The sequence below is a fragment of the Rana temporaria genome, chromosome 2 (assembly GCF_905171775.1).
Source record: "Rana temporaria chromosome 2, aRanTem1.1, whole genome shotgun sequence".
Classification (NCBI taxonomy): domain Eukaryota; kingdom Metazoa; phylum Chordata; class Amphibia; order Anura; family Ranidae; genus Rana; species Rana temporaria.
The window spans coordinates 286107696-286124485 of record NC_053490.1 but is presented as its reverse complement, the minus strand read 5'-3'; the positions used below and the strand labels follow the sequence as shown (position 1 = coordinate 286124485).

The 16790-nt window shown below is 41.9% G+C and overlaps 1 protein-coding gene across 1 annotated transcript in view; it reads right to left on the bottom strand.

Moving 5' to 3' along the window:
* MYOM3 (myomesin 3) overlaps nt 1-16790 on the bottom strand; it is a 145018-nt gene that overhangs the window by 8439 nt on the left and 119789 nt on the right. The window contains exons 27-35 of the mRNA XM_040339383.1: nt 14370-14514; nt 12099-12158; nt 9020-9051; nt 8530-8633; nt 7850-8018; nt 5593-5680; nt 4518-4556; nt 3378-3483; nt 1683-1846 (exon numbers count right to left, since the gene is read on the bottom strand). Coding sequence (XP_040195317.1) covers nt 1683-1846; nt 3378-3483; nt 4518-4556; nt 5593-5680; nt 7850-8018; nt 8530-8633; nt 9020-9051; nt 12099-12158; nt 14370-14514 — 907 coding nt within the window. The remainder of the gene's footprint in view (nt 1-1682; nt 1847-3377; nt 3484-4517; nt 4557-5592; nt 5681-7849; nt 8019-8529; nt 8634-9019; nt 9052-12098; nt 12159-14369; nt 14515-16790) is intronic.

Genomic DNA, 16790 nt, shown 5'->3' with positions numbered 1-16790 from the left:
GTGCAACACATGTTTAAAATATTGCAGCTTACCAGTCCTTGTATGGTAAGCCTTCAGGCCTTTCCTCTTTATTTTTACCTAGTGATACGGAGAATAACACACTTTGGGGGTTATTTACAAAAGGCAAATCCACTTTGCACTACAAGTGCACTTGGAAGTGTAGTCGCTGTAAATCTGAAGGGAAGATCTGAAATGAGGGGAAGCTCTGCTGATTTTATCATCCAATCATGTGCGAGTTAAAACTGTGTTTTTTATTTTCCTTGCATGTCCCCCTCGGATCTACAGCGACTGCATTTCCAAGTGCACTTTCAGTGCAATTTCAAGTGTAAATAACCCCCTTTGTGTTCCTCATTCACTCTACTATATCTATGGAGGCAGCCACGGTTGTTACCCAGGCTTGACTACAAATAAGTCCTTCTCTCTTTGTTTTCATTTTTTGGGGGGTAGGGCATTAGTAGTTTACGGGAGAAAGATAAAATTGTTTGTGCTTTTGGGTCAGCTCACAGGAAGTGACAAGAACATTGCATTTATGGCAAGATGATTGGGAAATGTTGATACTTGCTAATAATGTTTCCGAAAAAAGAAAACAAATTCAGCCACCACATCTGAATGGTAAGTTGCGATATATGAAATGTTGATTCTTATGTTTAGATATCGTTTAGGTATCATTGTGAATGTCTAGATCACAGGTGTCAAACACAAGGCCCGCGGGCCGAATCCGGCCCTCCAGGCCATTTCATGTGGCCCTCCTCTGGTCCTACTCCAGACCCTTATTTTCTGCTTTTAAGCAATGCATCCATCTTCTTCCCAGCAGCAGCATAAGGTAAGGGGAGTGCACTGTGATGTTAGGGCATGGATGGACTGGCCATCGGGGCTACTGGGAGTTTCCCGGTGGGCCAATTGGTTAGTGGGCCGACTTGGCTGTGTCACTCACACGTCTCTTTGATCTGTCAATTTACGCTTATGCTTATGCCTGCACCCGGCGGCGCCAGCCAATAGCCTTCATCACGGCCACTACACCTAAGTGTACAGCCCCGTCCCAGCGGTGTGACGTCAGACAGCAGAACAGTCAGTGTGTGTAGTATCGCATTCACTCACGGAGGAGACGTTCCCGTCACTTGCTGGAGAGAGAATTGGGCTATCTGCTCCCTCCAGCCTTCAGGGGGAGCTAGACAGCCAGCAGACTTTACTTCCTCTCTCCACTTATCACTTGTCACTTATCACATGATGACTGGAGAGAGGAACGAGATGCTGCCTTCAGAACTGTGAGTACATGTGGGAGGGGAAGGAGAGGGGGGACACCCTGATGTAATGGGGACTCTGATGGTAATGGGGACTCTGATGGTAATGGGGACTCTGATGGTAATGGGGACCGCTGATGGGGACACTGATCTAAGGGGGTGCTGTTGGTGACACTCAAAATTAAAGTGGTCTGGATGAAGTCCAGGGCCAAATTTTTGTCCCAGTCCATCCCTGTGTAAGGGAGAGTTGGAGACTCTACTTCTGATGGTGGGTTGCCTTTGACATCTAATGTAAGGGGAGGGGAATGCGCTGGTCATCTAATCTTACAGATACAACCGGCCCTTTTGAGGGCAATCATAATACTGATGTGGCCCGCAATGAAATCTAGATCTCCCTTTTGGACAGTTACAACTTTTAGGAGGTAAATTAACTGATATTACCTTTACCACTTAGGTCAAACGTTCGCTTATGAATGTCCTTGCCATCAGACAGTTCCAGCATGTACAAGCCCCGATCTGACTCTGTAGGATTTGTAATGTGCAGCCAAACCTGTTCCATTGTGCTTCCTGATTTAAGTCGATCTGTACTGCTTACTTTCTTATCTCTGTGTGCAAAAAATAATGATATAATATTTCTTTAAATGTTAATGAACTGACTGTTTTTCTTCAAATTAGATAATGGTATTTTTGTAATACATAATCAAAATCATCCAAACTATGAAAGCTATTCATAAATCAATAATCATGACACCTGAGTGACAAGCTTCTGATTGCAACACTCCTCTTGGAACTCTTCTAGTTCTAGTTCCAGGGCAGTCTCATCAGTTAGGCTCCATGCACAACACAGGACGCTCAAACAAGTCGTTCTGGACGTCGGATTGCTGCTTTTAAAACGCACTTTTAGCAGTGTTTTTTAAAAGCGTTTATGCATGTTTTTTAGAGTCAGCGTTTTTGGGCCTTCTTTTTAATTACACCAGCTTACACTTCAAAAAAAGCTGATTAAAAGTGCATTTTTGAGCATTTATGTGCGTTTTTCAGCTTTTTTTTTTGTGTTTAGAAGACCTGCTCCTGAACACGATTTTAGGGCGTTCGGAAAACCAGACCAAAAACTCCCCTGCTGTTAAACGTCAAAAACCGTCCATGTGTGCATGGACACATAGGATAACACAGAAACACCCAAACTCCCAAAAACATCAGTTTATCAGCTTCATTGTGCATGAGGCCTAACTGCTCAATTAACTAATTCACAGCCCTGAAACTAACAAGAAACCTGAGGTTGCAAATGAGCTGTTTTCTTCAAGGAATTTTCAGTGCATTACTAGGTGATTACAGGTTGGCTTTAACATGCTAGAATATTTTTCCTAAATTCTAAATACAAAATGCCCTACCACAGAAAAAGGCAAAATAGTACAATTGTACAAATAGTATCTGCCTTACGGTACATGAAGCAAAAAATTACCAACGACAAAGAATTTGAGTTCAGCTGTTGTTATTATCAAAGTTGCTGTAAAGAGAACTCTCCTTTAAGATACCTTTTTTACATGAAGGACAAACAGTTTTCCCACAATGAGTACTCTGTGCTTAAAGTGTTACTCAACCCACAATAGTAAAATCAGTCTGTATAAGCAGTCAAGCTTGCTTGTTATGCTCACTGTGGAGCCTAAGGAGTTAATCCTCTGCATTATGGAAAAAGGCTGTTTGAGCCTGTCTTCTCTGATCCTCCCCTTCTTCCACATTCCACAATCCATCTCCTGATAGTACAGAGCCTTGGAGGCACTCTGCACATGCTCAGTTTGGTGTGCACTGCTAGAGAGTTTTTTGTTTTGGGAGAGTGCATGCGATTAGCACACAGCCAATCAGCACTGTCCAGACAGATAGTCAGGGGACCTGCAGCATCATAGGACAATCAGAGGAGAGTAAAATCTCCTCCTACAAGCTTTAACCAGAAACTGATAGAAGTCACAAGACTGCTATATACTGCTGATGAGAAAAGATATTTAGCAGTTTATATTTACTAAAATAATCACATTTCTATGTTCTGTGTACTGTGGGAGACCAGATATAGTGAATGCAGGGTTCTGGGTTTAGTAACACTTATGCTAGTTGTATTAGTTAAAGGAATACCGATCAACATACTTGTGGTGCCACACAGGATTCATGCTCTCCATGAAATATTTCACATCGCTGTAAATCTTAATTCCGTCAGCTGTGCCTTTACATTTCAGTGGGGAGGCAGACATTGCTTGTAGAAGACAACATGAAATTGGTCAGTTTCACCACTTGACTCCCAGACCAATTTTGAAATATATACATTTTAATGAATGTTTGTGCACACAAACACTATATAATACCAAATGTTTGGTAAAATATAAAATATGATGCTATTTATAAGTAAATAGATGCCTAGCATTGTTAGGGAGATTCACTCTCATTAGTTATCCTATCTACCTTTATCACAAAGAATCCCAATTTTGCATTGTCGCTGGAGCATAAAAAAAAGGTTCTGGTAACCCGTGTCAACCAGAGATTGCCTCACTTTGAAGGGATTTCCTCTAACTTCCTGTTTTGGATATGGGACATTAAGGCTACTATCACATTGAGACGCTTTGCAGGCGCTACAGCTCTAAAAATAGCACCTGCAAAGCGCCCTCAAGGAGCCGAGGGCTTTCACACTGGAGCGGTGCGCTGGCAGGATGGTAAAAAATTCCTGGTAACTGCATCTTTGAGGCGCTGTAGGAGCGGTGTATACACTGCTCCTAAAGCACCCCTGCCCATTGCAGCGCCGCCAAACCACTGGCAAAGCGCCACAAATGGGTAGTTTTACCCTTTTTCACCCGCTAGTGCCTCGGTGTGAAAGTAGCCAAAGTGAAGGGAAGTTTCACTAATTGAACAAAGAAGGCAAAAAAAATAAAAAAATCTGTCAGGGATTATAACCCTTACTTTCTCTATCAATAATAATAATAATAATAATATAAAAAACAAAGTTTTGCCTTTAATTCTACTTTAAGGTTAATATATTTTTTTCACTTTGTTTAACATTTTGATGTGTATCTAAATATATAAAGATTACGAAACAATATAAAAAAAAATGGGTATATTTATTAACGTTTTACTCAAGATTCACAATTTCAAGTTAAATTGAAAAATGTTTACATCTTGGGTAAAAGTTGTGTTAATCTTGGTTAAAAAAAAATATAAATTGACCCCAAAATATTGAATCACGGCCACCATAGTCACTCACAGTCACATTCTTCTATGCAGTGTTTAAACACTTACCACTTATTCTACAAATTTCCTGCATTATATCTTCAATTCCTAAAAAATATAAAAAGTGAACAAACAGCAAAGAAATTATTAAAAATGGTATTAACAAAAGAGCATTCTAAGATTAATTTGTGTAGGGAAAAAGTTAAAAGAGTTAATAGATAAAAGTATCCGCACAAAGGAGTCCACCAGCTTAGCGGGAGATCGCTCCGTTGATCTCCGCTGGGACGGTGGAGGACAGGTCTGTCTCTGCTCACTGAGCAGGGAGGGACCTGTCAGATCCCGCTGATCTCTATGGGGAGATTGGATGAAAACAGACAGCATGTCCGTTTTCATCAGATCTCATCTGATCCGCCAAGAAGGAAGGCGAACGTATCGCCATACGTCTGTCTTGAGCTGGTCAGATGGAAGGCAGGTGTCAACGGATACGTCTCCACTGACAGCCGGCTGCAGATAGGAGTCAATGGATGGCACGCTCTGATCAGCCTGATAAACGGACAGGCTGATCCAAGTGGGCTTATTGTATGAAAGAGGCATTAGAATCTCAACCATGACTGTGTGGGTTTCCTCTGCATACTTTGGTTTTCTCCCACACTCCAAAGACATGCTGGCAGGTAAGTTGGCCCTAATATGTGTGTGTATGAATGTTAGTATACTAATATAGTATACTGAAGTGTGTGGAAACCTGTAGTTTTATGTAAGCTTAGTTGTACAGAAGGTTTTGTTTTTTGTTAATATATTTTAAAACAAAATAAAAAAAAAAATCATCACCATGGGGAAAATACTTTGTGAGGGAACCCAAAAATGGATCACCTCTCCCAAAGCAACAGTCACAATGGCAGACTAGACTCAATTTTATATACTCTATTTATAGCCTATGAGGGTCAAGATAGTTTGCAATAAAATACTTGAAATACTTTAATTTATTAACTAATAATATGTAATAATTTCATATAATAATAAATAAAATAAATAATACGCAATAATTTTGTGTAATAATTTATAAAAAGAGATAAAAACCATTTCCTTGAAGATGCACAACAAATAAACTTACGTAGTTTTCAGATGAATGATGATCATCACCTACCTTCTTTGGTAAGATCCATTTCAGTTGTGTCGTCTCCCCTGCTATCTTTTACCACAGCTTTGTAAAGTCCTTTATCTTCATTTGTAAACTAGATATAATTACACACAGATTGACTCTTATGCAAAATCTTCCAATCATAGGCATAGAAGTTGAGGAAGTAGTTTAATGTCATTATTTCATTATCTCCACTACTGAACATCAATGGGGTGATTTTCCAATGAATGATTGGAATACAAAAATATATATATTTGAAGCCAACAGAAGCCTCCCTTTTTACCTATAAATTTACCGGGTTGCATATAGATGAGTAAATATGCGTTTCTCTTTTATTTTTTTTTATTCTAAGGGCTGCAGTATGGGTTAATATAGTTAGCATCCCACTGGAGTGTCAGGCCACTGTTCTCCCACATAGGCAGCGACCAGGGTCTCCACCTGACACTCATTTCTGCACACTGCACCATTCAACAGTGCTTTGGCTAAGCAGCCCTGATAATCGGAGCAGCATGCAGATGGGCCGGTCAGACCACTGGAAACCCTGGTTACTACTTCGGAGCACCCGTCTTATTCTCTAGCATCCGTCTGACTGCATTATAGTAAAACTAGGAAGGCTTTGAGTCTTGGGCTCTAATTATTTTCAGATTCTGTGGTAAATAAACACAATTATTGGAAACTAGATTGGTCAAAAATAGCCAACTGTTACTTTTCCTGGGGTTGTCTGTAGAGGTCCTAGACCAGGGGTCTCCAAACTTTTCAGACAAAAGGGCCAGTTTATTGTCCTTCAGACTTTAGGAGGGCCGAATCGTGGCCAGCGGGGGCAGAAAATGTCCCGGGCCCAGCACCAGTGAGAATAAATATGGCCTCAGGGTTGGTGGTCAGTAGGAGGAGTAGTATCCCATCATTAATATCAGTAGAAGAAATAATGCCCCCTTGGTGTCATTGGAAGGAATAGTGCCTCATATAAGTTGGGAGGAATAGTTTATTGTCCTTCAGACTTTAGGAGGGCAGATTGCGGCCTGCAGGGGGCAGAAAATGTCCTGAGCCCAGCATCAGTGAGAATACATAGTGGCATCAAGGTTGGTGATCATAGAAGGAATAGCAGTGCCCCTTATTAGTAAAATGAATAGTATCCCATCATTTTGGAGACCCCTGTCCTAGACCTAGTGTCAATAGAAAGCCATATTAGACATGATAAGTTTATGACTTTGGTGTCCTTAGATCAGTCAATCTGTGCTTAGTTTGAATAATCAAATGCATATTTATAAAAGTGCATCTACAGCCCAAACTTTTTATTTTTATTTTTTACTTTGTATAGTCCAGGGAAGGAGTAAAATCCCTGACAGCAGTACAAACCTGAAAGGTGTTTCAACTATTCCTTTCTATCCAAAAAAATGTTTTAGCATAAGATATACAGGCTCTCCTCACTTAAAGATCAGGTTCCATTCCCACGACCAGGTCATTAAACAAATTGGTCATTAAACAAGGAGCCACAAGTAATCAATATTGTAAGCATTCTGAACTACTGTACTGTAAAAAAAAAAAAAAGGTCTAAACACAAAACTCCAGCTCAATAACATTGTTTTAATTTGCATAAGTACAGAACACAAATGAAAATTCTGTACCTTACTGTAAAATACAAAGATGTACAGCACGCCGGTGGGGAGAGCTGGTCTTAAATCTGAGCAGTCGTTAAACGGGTAAGTCGTTAAACGAAGAGTATCTGTATTTAACATTCCACTGGGCATAACTGGGTGTTTGAAGTAAAGACAGATTTCCTTGGCTAAGTGGATAAAATACTCATTCTCTAGGTCATGGGTCCTCAAACTATGGCCCTCCAGTTGTTCAGGAACTACAATTCCCATCATGCTCAGTCATGTCTGTGAATGTCAGAGTTTTACAATGCCTCATGGGATTTTGTAGTTCCGCAACAGCTGGAGGGGGCCGTAGTTTGAAGATCCCTGCTCTAGGTATTGGATATGTTGTGTTTTTGAGGGTACCTCTTGTTTTTTATCGTTGGCCAGTAGCCTCTTGCTGCCCAAGATAGTAGTCAGGAGTGTTTCTGTGCAAAATGGCTAATCCACACATATAAAATATTCATTTCAATCTGCATAGCTGGAAAAATGTTTGTGACAATTTCTTAGCAAATTTCTGATTGCAGCCCCTGGCCAGCAATCTCAAAAGTACAATACAACAATTTGTATAAAATATTTAATAAGATATTGCTTGTTATGAGTGCAGTGTCTCCTTTTATTGAACTTACCTTTTTCATTACAAGTGTCCCTGACCCAGTTTGATTATCAAATTGTCCGTTAGATAGTGGTTTCTTGTCCACAGACCACTTGAGCGTGGTCTCTGTTTTTGTATTTTTAACCTGCAAAAAACACTCCTTCTTAATGTAAAGCCAACAAAACTCTATAATTTCAGTCAGGCTGTTTTAGGCAAGTTTACCAGGAGACTGTGAAACACCTCAAAATAGAATTATTTTACCAATACTAGTATTTTTGATCTGTGCGTCATAATGGTCTGCATTTTTTCAGGTAATTACAGGCATTTTCTAATATGATGTAGATGTATTGCCCATTGTGTAATGATCAAAGAGCACCATTCCCATTATTTTTGAGTTCAATAACATTCATAATCAAAATAGCATTCCATTATAGTGGTAGATTTCTGCAGCTGTTATCACAATCACAACTGTAACCTTTATATCTGCATACAAGAATTTTATAGTGTATGGCTAAAAAGTAAAGGTCTTACTGGCAAATACATGTGCATGCATTATTTAAAAGATTTCTATGGTCACAACATGCACTTTCATTCTATAACATCTGTATTGTATTACCAGGGCGTAGATATAATAAGACTGTGCCAACCCTCTCTATTAGAGGCTGGCATAACACACTATGTGAGACCGTTTTCAAAAATGAGCATTCTAAATACCGGATTTGAGCTGTCTTCAGGCTGGTCATGTGACTCGCGGGCGCTTTACAGCTACCAGACAGAGCTTCTGCAGGAGGAGATGAGCGGCCACATGATCTCTCCGGCTAATGCCAGAGGGAGATCATGGCTCCTCCCACAGAAGGACATATATCTGGAGCTGTAAAGTGGCTGCGGGTAATGTGACCGACCTGAAAATAGCTCAAATTCGTATTTAGAATGCTCATTTTTTGTGGAAAATGCCAGTCTCTAATAGTAAGGCTGGCATAGTCTTATATAAATGGGTTAACAAACCCTTTCAGCTGATCAGCCAGCAAGGGGAGCAATCCATCAAAATATAGACGGGGTGTTCTCTCTGCGACAGAAACCCAACTGAGAAATGGGCCTTACTGAGTAGATTACTGTTTAAATTAGAATAGGTTCACAATGAGTCATAAAAATATAAAAAATGTCATACCTTTGCATATCATAATAACGTGGGCAGTCTTCTTACCTTCCACGCAAGCTGCTCCTCAAAATGTGGTCCTAGCAGACATAGACATGATTATCCAGTTTGTGGATTGGCTTGGCACAATAGTGAACTGTGTCAGAGCTATTTAGTTGTCTAATGTGACATTCGCACTACTCATCATTAGATCATTTTATGCCCGTATTTGATTTAAAATTCAATGGTGCAATTTTTTTTTATCTTGGCACTGTATTTGGTTTATATATTTAATGGTAATATTCAGTTTATGAATTTCGTCTTTATTTCACAAGCCTTTATATTTGTTCTTCACATTCACATGGAGATTATGCTGTCCAGTAAAGGTGACTGTGACAGGGATGGGGCAAACCATACTATTTGCCAGGGGTGCCTTAAACCTTTTACTGTCATTCAGATCTTGTTTAAAAAAAATAACTGTTGCAGCAAATGCTCAAGCACCCTGGCAGTGTTATAGTCCCGTTGCTGTAATTTTTGCTGGACACCTTGGTGACTTTTTGAAGTACTCCTTTATGGGTTTAACATTAAAAATATATTCAGTTACAATGAAGAGTGTAGCTAAATTCCTTTGAAGTCTATTGCAGAATATACTGTATTTCAGGCCCCTGTGACATCTACTATACACAAATTGCTGCACACAATTAACAAGCCTAATAGTATAAAAAAAATCTTTTAACTGGTGTAATTTACACAATGATGCCTCCACTGTTGTTATAAGGAGAAAAAGAGATAAAAGTGGTTGTAAACCTCAGATATGAAAATCTGAACAACGCACATCCTTTTATACTGTGTACTTGTCTCTGTCTGAAGCTGTGGTGATTTCTCTCTGCTGCCTTGTTTCTTGTTATCTGTATGAGTCACCTCACAGATTTTCCCTACACCAGAGATAAAAAGGTGGTAGGGAAAGAAGAGCCCCAGCACAGTCTGTGATTGACAGCCACAGCCGTGCTTGTTCTCTGTAGTGGGTGCGGAGGGGAGTGTGTCCCTCCCCTCCAATCAGGGCCTCACAGCTCTTCTCCCTTAGCTGTGCAGTGTGTGAATTCAGAACCCCTCCTCCTGCTTTTTGCTGTTGGGGAGATGCTGACAGATTCAGTGTGTTGTATAATGCCGCGCACACACGGTGGAACTTCCAACAAGAAAAGTTTGATGTGAGCTTTTGGTTGGAAATTCCGACCATGTGTAGGCCCAATCGGACTTTTTCTGCAAAAATTTGAGAGCCGGTTCACAAATTTTCCGACGGGAAAATTTCTTTTTGGAAATTCTGATCGTCTGAATGCAATTCCGATGCTCAAAAATGCCACGCATGCTCATAATCAATTTGACGCATTCTCGGAATCATTAAACTTAATTTTTCTTGGCTCGTTGTAGTGTTGTATGTCACCACGCTCTTGATGGTCCTGAATTTTGTGTGACGTGTGTATGCAACACAAGTTTGAGCCCAAATTCCGTCGGAATTTCCGATCATGTGTACGCGGCATAAGGCTGCAGAGGACAGATAGCTGCAGATTAATAGGTACAACTTATAAGGAAGGCTAATCACTTCACTGGGTATATGTAACCTAATCTCAAAATACAAACCTAATTGTTCTCTTCATTCCTCTCAAGACCTCCTGCTCTCTAGCTCTCTCATCACCTCCTCCCATGCTCGCCTCCAGGACTTTTTCAGAGCCTCTCCAATCCTATGAAACTCCTTACCCCAATCTGTCCTATTATCTCCAACTCTATTACCTTTTAGAGGATCCCTGAAATCCCTCCTCTTCAGAGAAGCCTATCCTACCCACACCTAACAACTGTATTTACATTTTTTTCCATCTGATCATCCCCCACAGTTATTACCTTTTTGTTCACTTGAGCCTCCCTTCTAGATTGTAAGATCTAACGAGCAGGGCCCTCTGATCCCTCCTGTATTGATTTGTATTGTAACTATACTGTCCGTCCCCATGTTGTAAAGCGTTGCACAAAGTGTTGGCGCTATATAAATCCTGTATAATAACAGCTGAGGCCCTTTGGGGTCATGTTTGTTAGAGCACTTGTTACCTCCATCATCTTTTTGGTGATGTTTTTCACACTATTTTGCTTTCACTGCATTTAGACATACTTTATACAGTATAGTTCAATAAAAAAGGATTTAATATATTATTTTTATTGGCATATTCAAGTTTAAAGCAAAGCTGGAGTGCATAATCAGTTTGTACCAAAACTGTTTTTTTTTCTGCAGGACATTTGATCTTGCCAACATTGATTCAACTAGTTTTGATCAAAAGCCCTTACAATTTCATCCAGACCCACAAAATGAGGAAAAGCAAACATAATGAAAGGTTTATTTTGTGCCCAGAGCACGCACATTAAATTATGTACATTTATTCCAAAACCACATTCACAGTAAGCTTAAGTTCACACATACAGTATGTGTGTTCCCCAACCCCCAGGCATGTGCTTTTGCAAATGCACAGGGGTGCCATTATTTCTTAATGGAACTGCTACAAATCAGAAAACACAGAGAGGTTGATATACTAAAACTAGAGAGTGCAAAATCTGGTGAAGCTCTGCATGGTAGCCAATCAGCTTCTAACTTCAGCTTGTTCAATTAAACTTTGACAAAAAAAAAAAAAAAAAAAACGGAAGCCGATTAGTTTCTATGCAGTTTCATCAAATTTTGCACTCTCCAGTTTTAGTAAATCGTGAAACTGCACGGTGCCTCTCCAAGCGCCCGCATTTTTAAAAAAGGGTCAGAGACTTTTTCCTTGCATTTCCCACAGGTACAACAGCCCCAATCCAACAAACTAAAAGGCAGTGCTAAAATCCAAAAAATCATGTTGAAAAAAAAAAATATTGTGCCCAAACTGTGCATTAGGTGTAACGCATGTGCAAAACACATGCAATCCTACAATGTACACAATATAATAACACACAGTATTTTATTTCAACATGACATTTTGAGATTTAGCACTGGATTTTAGTTTGTTGAACTTTTATGTTGCTTATCAGAGCATATGGCACGCTGCTCTGTCCCTGGATGCATACTTGGTTGTGAGCGTGGTCTTTTTCTTTAATAATTAGTATTATGAGTATACCTATGCATAGTTACCTTGTTTTTTTTTCCATGCCTTCTTTTTCTTTTGGGACTCATCATAAACTTTATCAAAATCTTAGAAAAGAAAATGAAAATATTGTTTGTGTCAGAAACATTGGTCAGTGTGTCATTATTTCATGATGACAAAAACCTAGCATAAGCAGCAGTTTGTGAGTATTTGATTAATAAATGAACAGTTAATAAATCAATCACTGAAACAGTATAAAATATAGAGGTGAAAAAAACAATAGCCCTGTAAATTTATAAACTTGAGCAAAAGTCCAAAGAAAGGAATTATTCCCAAGGGAATAATAAATGTGTGTGTAATAATATAAGGTGCTCCACTAGTGCATTTCACACAAAAATCTAGTCCTTTTGGTGACCATTGCAAATATGCTCCACTCAAGAATGAAGCTGCCTCTTACCAGAAACAAAGACCTTTTACAGGTCTGTCTGCGCTAAAAATGTTTGTTAACTTAAAATAAACATCTTGTTCCTTTAGAGTGCTTTCACACTGAAAACACCGCTATTTTTAGCTGCACTTTACCATCGTTTTTGCAGCACTTATTGGCCGCTAACGGGGCACTTTTAACCCCCGCTAGCAGCCAAAAAAGGGTTAAAAGACTGCAGCGTCGCTTTTCCGGCGGTTCGGCAGCGCTGCCCATTGATTTCAATGTGCAGGAGCACTTTAGAAGCGGTGTATACACCGCTCCTAAAGCGCTGCAAAGAAGCTGCTTGCAGGACTTTTTTTGACGCCCTGCCAGCGCAGCAGCCCAGTGTGAAAGCACTTGGGCTTTCACACTGAGATTGCAGCTGAGGCTTTTTTCAGGCGCTTTACAGGCGCATTCTATTTAACGCTAAAGCGCCTGAAAAACGCCTCCAATGTGAAAGGGGTCTTAAAGCATTATATAAGGCACAGTGCTTGTGCTGTGTAATTTGCCCCCCTCCCCCGTATCACTTGAAATACCTGGCTGATCCTGCCCGTTTCTGCCCTCTGTTCACTGACCACGATATATCAGGGCTGCTGAGCCCTGACACCATTGTCGTGCGTTGTCATACGTGCCTCCATCAGCCGCAGCCCTGCTCTTTGTCTTCTGTGTCCTCTGCTCCATCCTCTCCCCCCTCCCCTCTCTGACTGTCTGCTCGGTGTCTGTGCTGCCCCCTCCCATCCTGCTGCTCAAACTAGGCTTAACGTTACATTATCCTCTTTGTTGATTTATCTAATGTCCTCCTGTAATTGTGCTTTATTAAAAATGCACCTATATACCTTGTTTACTGATCGCAGATCAGCGATCACGTGATCACGTGACATGCCACCTCTCTCATGACAGCTGCAGTGGACGGGGCCGCCTCTCTCCTCCTCCCCTCCTGAATTACGTCAGCGGGGGATCCTCGGCCCTGGACACTGCATCTGTCGGGCCGAGAGAAGAGAAAGGCAGCATATCACGCGATCACCGATCTGCGATCAGTAAACAAGGTATATAGCTGCATTTTTAACAAAGAACAGTCACAGGGGGACATTATATGAATCAACAAAGAGGATAATATAAAGTTAACCCTGTGGGTTAACAAACACTTTAAGTAATATACCCCCTATCGGATGGATGGATAGATGTAATACACCTTCACTCCAACCCAGTCACATCAGACAAGCCCAGCAGCCATATACAATCTCCTGTTATACTTCTCAGACCACCTCCAGGGTTGTACATTTGCAGCCATAAGTAAATTCAAATATTCATATACAGAGAAAGGAGAAACACTTCATTGTTCAGTGTCTCATAACCACATTTATTATAAAAAGTAATGTACTTACATAAGGAGGAGTTAAAAAAGCATCTGATGCATAAACACGCTTGGCACCTGGGCAGGCGTAATAATGTCACCACTGAAACTCCGCCCTACGCATTTCGTACTAACAACGGCGTCACTGGGGCAACGGAGATAGCAATGGAAGCATACAACTCCTCTTTATGTGAGTAGATGCACTTTATGAGACAGCACAACACATTTTTCTTTTATTTTGCTATTTATATCTTAATGTGAGTTATGCTGAGTGCTGCTGTCTCCATTTGATTGTAACTGTTTGTATTTGGGAAGATTTTTTGATTTAGACACACTAAGCGCGTGAGTATTAATGCCCCCTCGACTTATTCAGCAAAGTGTCAGCTTAAAATTGATAACAGATCCCTGTGCAAGTAAGGATGAGTATATGACTACTATTCTTCTTGGTTGGTATAAAATAATTTGACTGGCACTGTGCACACATATACAGTGGTTCCTGACCTTCCCCAGTAAGGGTAACACTGAGCTGGTTAGATGCTTTTCCATCTACTACTTTTGCAGTATACGTTCCTTTATCTTCTTCACCAAAGTCTTCCTTAATTATTTCAATAAGTCCATTTGCCTTGTCAAATGTTATTTTTCTTTTCTGTAAAAAAAGCAAGATAAACAGGGCTTATTCCATATGACATATGTTCTATGGCTGTGTCCAAAGAGCAGTGAAAAGTGTTTAGACAGCCTTCTGATTCACACAATTCAGCCTCATAGCATAGCTAGGTCATTGATGTCTCCTTTTCTGCATTCAGCTTTGCCACCGAATGAAGACATGGTGATTCATTGTTTACTTCCAGTACACATTATGATGTCAATGACCCCGCCCCAACATGTTTTGTCACTGTCATATGACTTTCCTTGAGGAAGTGACGTCATACACATTCACTCAAAAGTGAAGACGAACTTTTAGCTCCTTTAAGGGGCAATGTTATACAAGCTATTATACTATTTTAAATGAGAGTGTAATACTTTAGAGTTTTATCATAAACATTGGAATTTTTGTTAACATAAAGCATGGTGATGGCATTGTTTTTTTTTTGTCATGGTTGGAAAAATTGCATCGAGTAGGGTGTAAACTAGTGATGAATAGAGTTGAGCGGACACCTGGACACCTGGATGTTAAAAAAAAGTTCGGGTTCGGGAACCCAAACCCGAACTCCGAGTAAAAGCCCAGTCTTCCGGGGGCGTGGCCTGGAGCGGTATGGGATAGGACGCTAGGTTGCTGAGCTCCGCCGGCCGAATATCCTATCAACTAAATCCTGGGATTTTACAAACGCCTTTTCACGCTGAAAACCTCCAGCAAGCCTCGGACACCCCAGCGGTCATGGCCCCACCAAAAACGGCCAAGTCGGCGGGTCCTAAGATCGATCAATACCTCCGTCAGGAGAAGGACCCCCCGGGGCAAGATGGCGGCGCCACGAGGACGGATGAGACGGCGGCTAGTGCAGACATGGCCAAGGTGCTGCTAGCTTTTACATCTTGCCAGGAAGCGGTAGCGACGTGCCAGGCCACCCTCACGACTAAGATCGAGGAAGTAAAGGTGGATGTTTCCCTGGTGAGGCAGGACATCCAGAAGCTAAGAGACAGGGTGGCGGAGGCAGAAGTGAGACTGGGCACAGTTGAGGACTCCCTCCCCCCCCTACAGCACTCCTCGGAAGCCATGCAACTACAGATAAACCAACTGCTACAGAAGCAAGATGACCTCGAAAACAGAACCCGCAGGTGTAACCTGCGGTTCATTGGTCTTCCTGAGGGGGTTGAGGGGAGAGCTCTGCAAGACTTCCTTGAAAAATTACTGAAGGACACCTACGGCAACGCGGCCTTTTCCCCCATGTTCACAGTGGAACGCGCCCATCGAATGTCAGGCAGGCCTCCGCCGCCTGGAGCACCCCCCCGCACGTTCATCGCAAAGCTCTTAAACTACAGAGATAGAGACACTGTACTCCGTCTGAGCAGAGAAAAGGGCAACATCCCTTTTGACAATAAAATGGTGGCTGTCTTCCCGGATTTCTCGGCTGAGGTCCAGCGCAGGAGGAAGACTTTCATGGAAGCTAAAAGGCGTCTGCGTGTCAAACACATCAAATACGCCATGCTTTTTCCAGCTCGCCTACGTGTGGAGGGAGATGATCGTGCATACTTTTTTGATGATCCGGAGGAGGTTCTGACCTGGCTGGAGAGACAAGAGAGGCGCAGATAAGTACTGACTTCCCCCTCCTTGCCCTTCTTTTGCCTTTGATATCCCCCCTTCTGTGATGTCCCACGGTTGCCGCCGGTGCCTTGGCCCCCGCAGAATATGTTGAGTGCCATAATGGAAATCCTTGGGCCCCCCCTGTCTGTTATCCTGCCGGGGGGTGCCCCCCCGCACCTCCTTTTACATTGGTCTTCTGAGGGGTGATCGGGGGCTCCGGGTGGCATTGTGACATTGCTCTGTGATATCCGGAGCCCCGCAACGCATGGTGTTTTCCCCCCCTATTGTGTGACCCCACTCTGGAGGATGCGGAGCGCATTGGACTTGGCCTCTCCCTACTTCATGATACTAGGCCTCCCGCTGAGGGACTATGTTGTCCGGGGACCCGGGCGGGGGGGCAGGTCTTTAACATTGTACATATACCATTGAAACCCCTTTCCTCCTACGTGCCCCCCCTTCATACTTTGGAGGACATTTCTTCCATCCCCACTATGGACTCTCCGTCCCCCGGCGGAGGGAGGTGAAAAGCTCACGGGCTTACAGCAGACGGCAGACGCGGTCCTGTTCTGTACCGCAATGTGCAGCGATTTTTTCGCCCCAAGTACGGCAACCCACAAACAAGCCTGGGGAGACACCGCCGCGCGGTCCCACCTAGGGAAACTCAGATGGTCGCCGCATGGGAC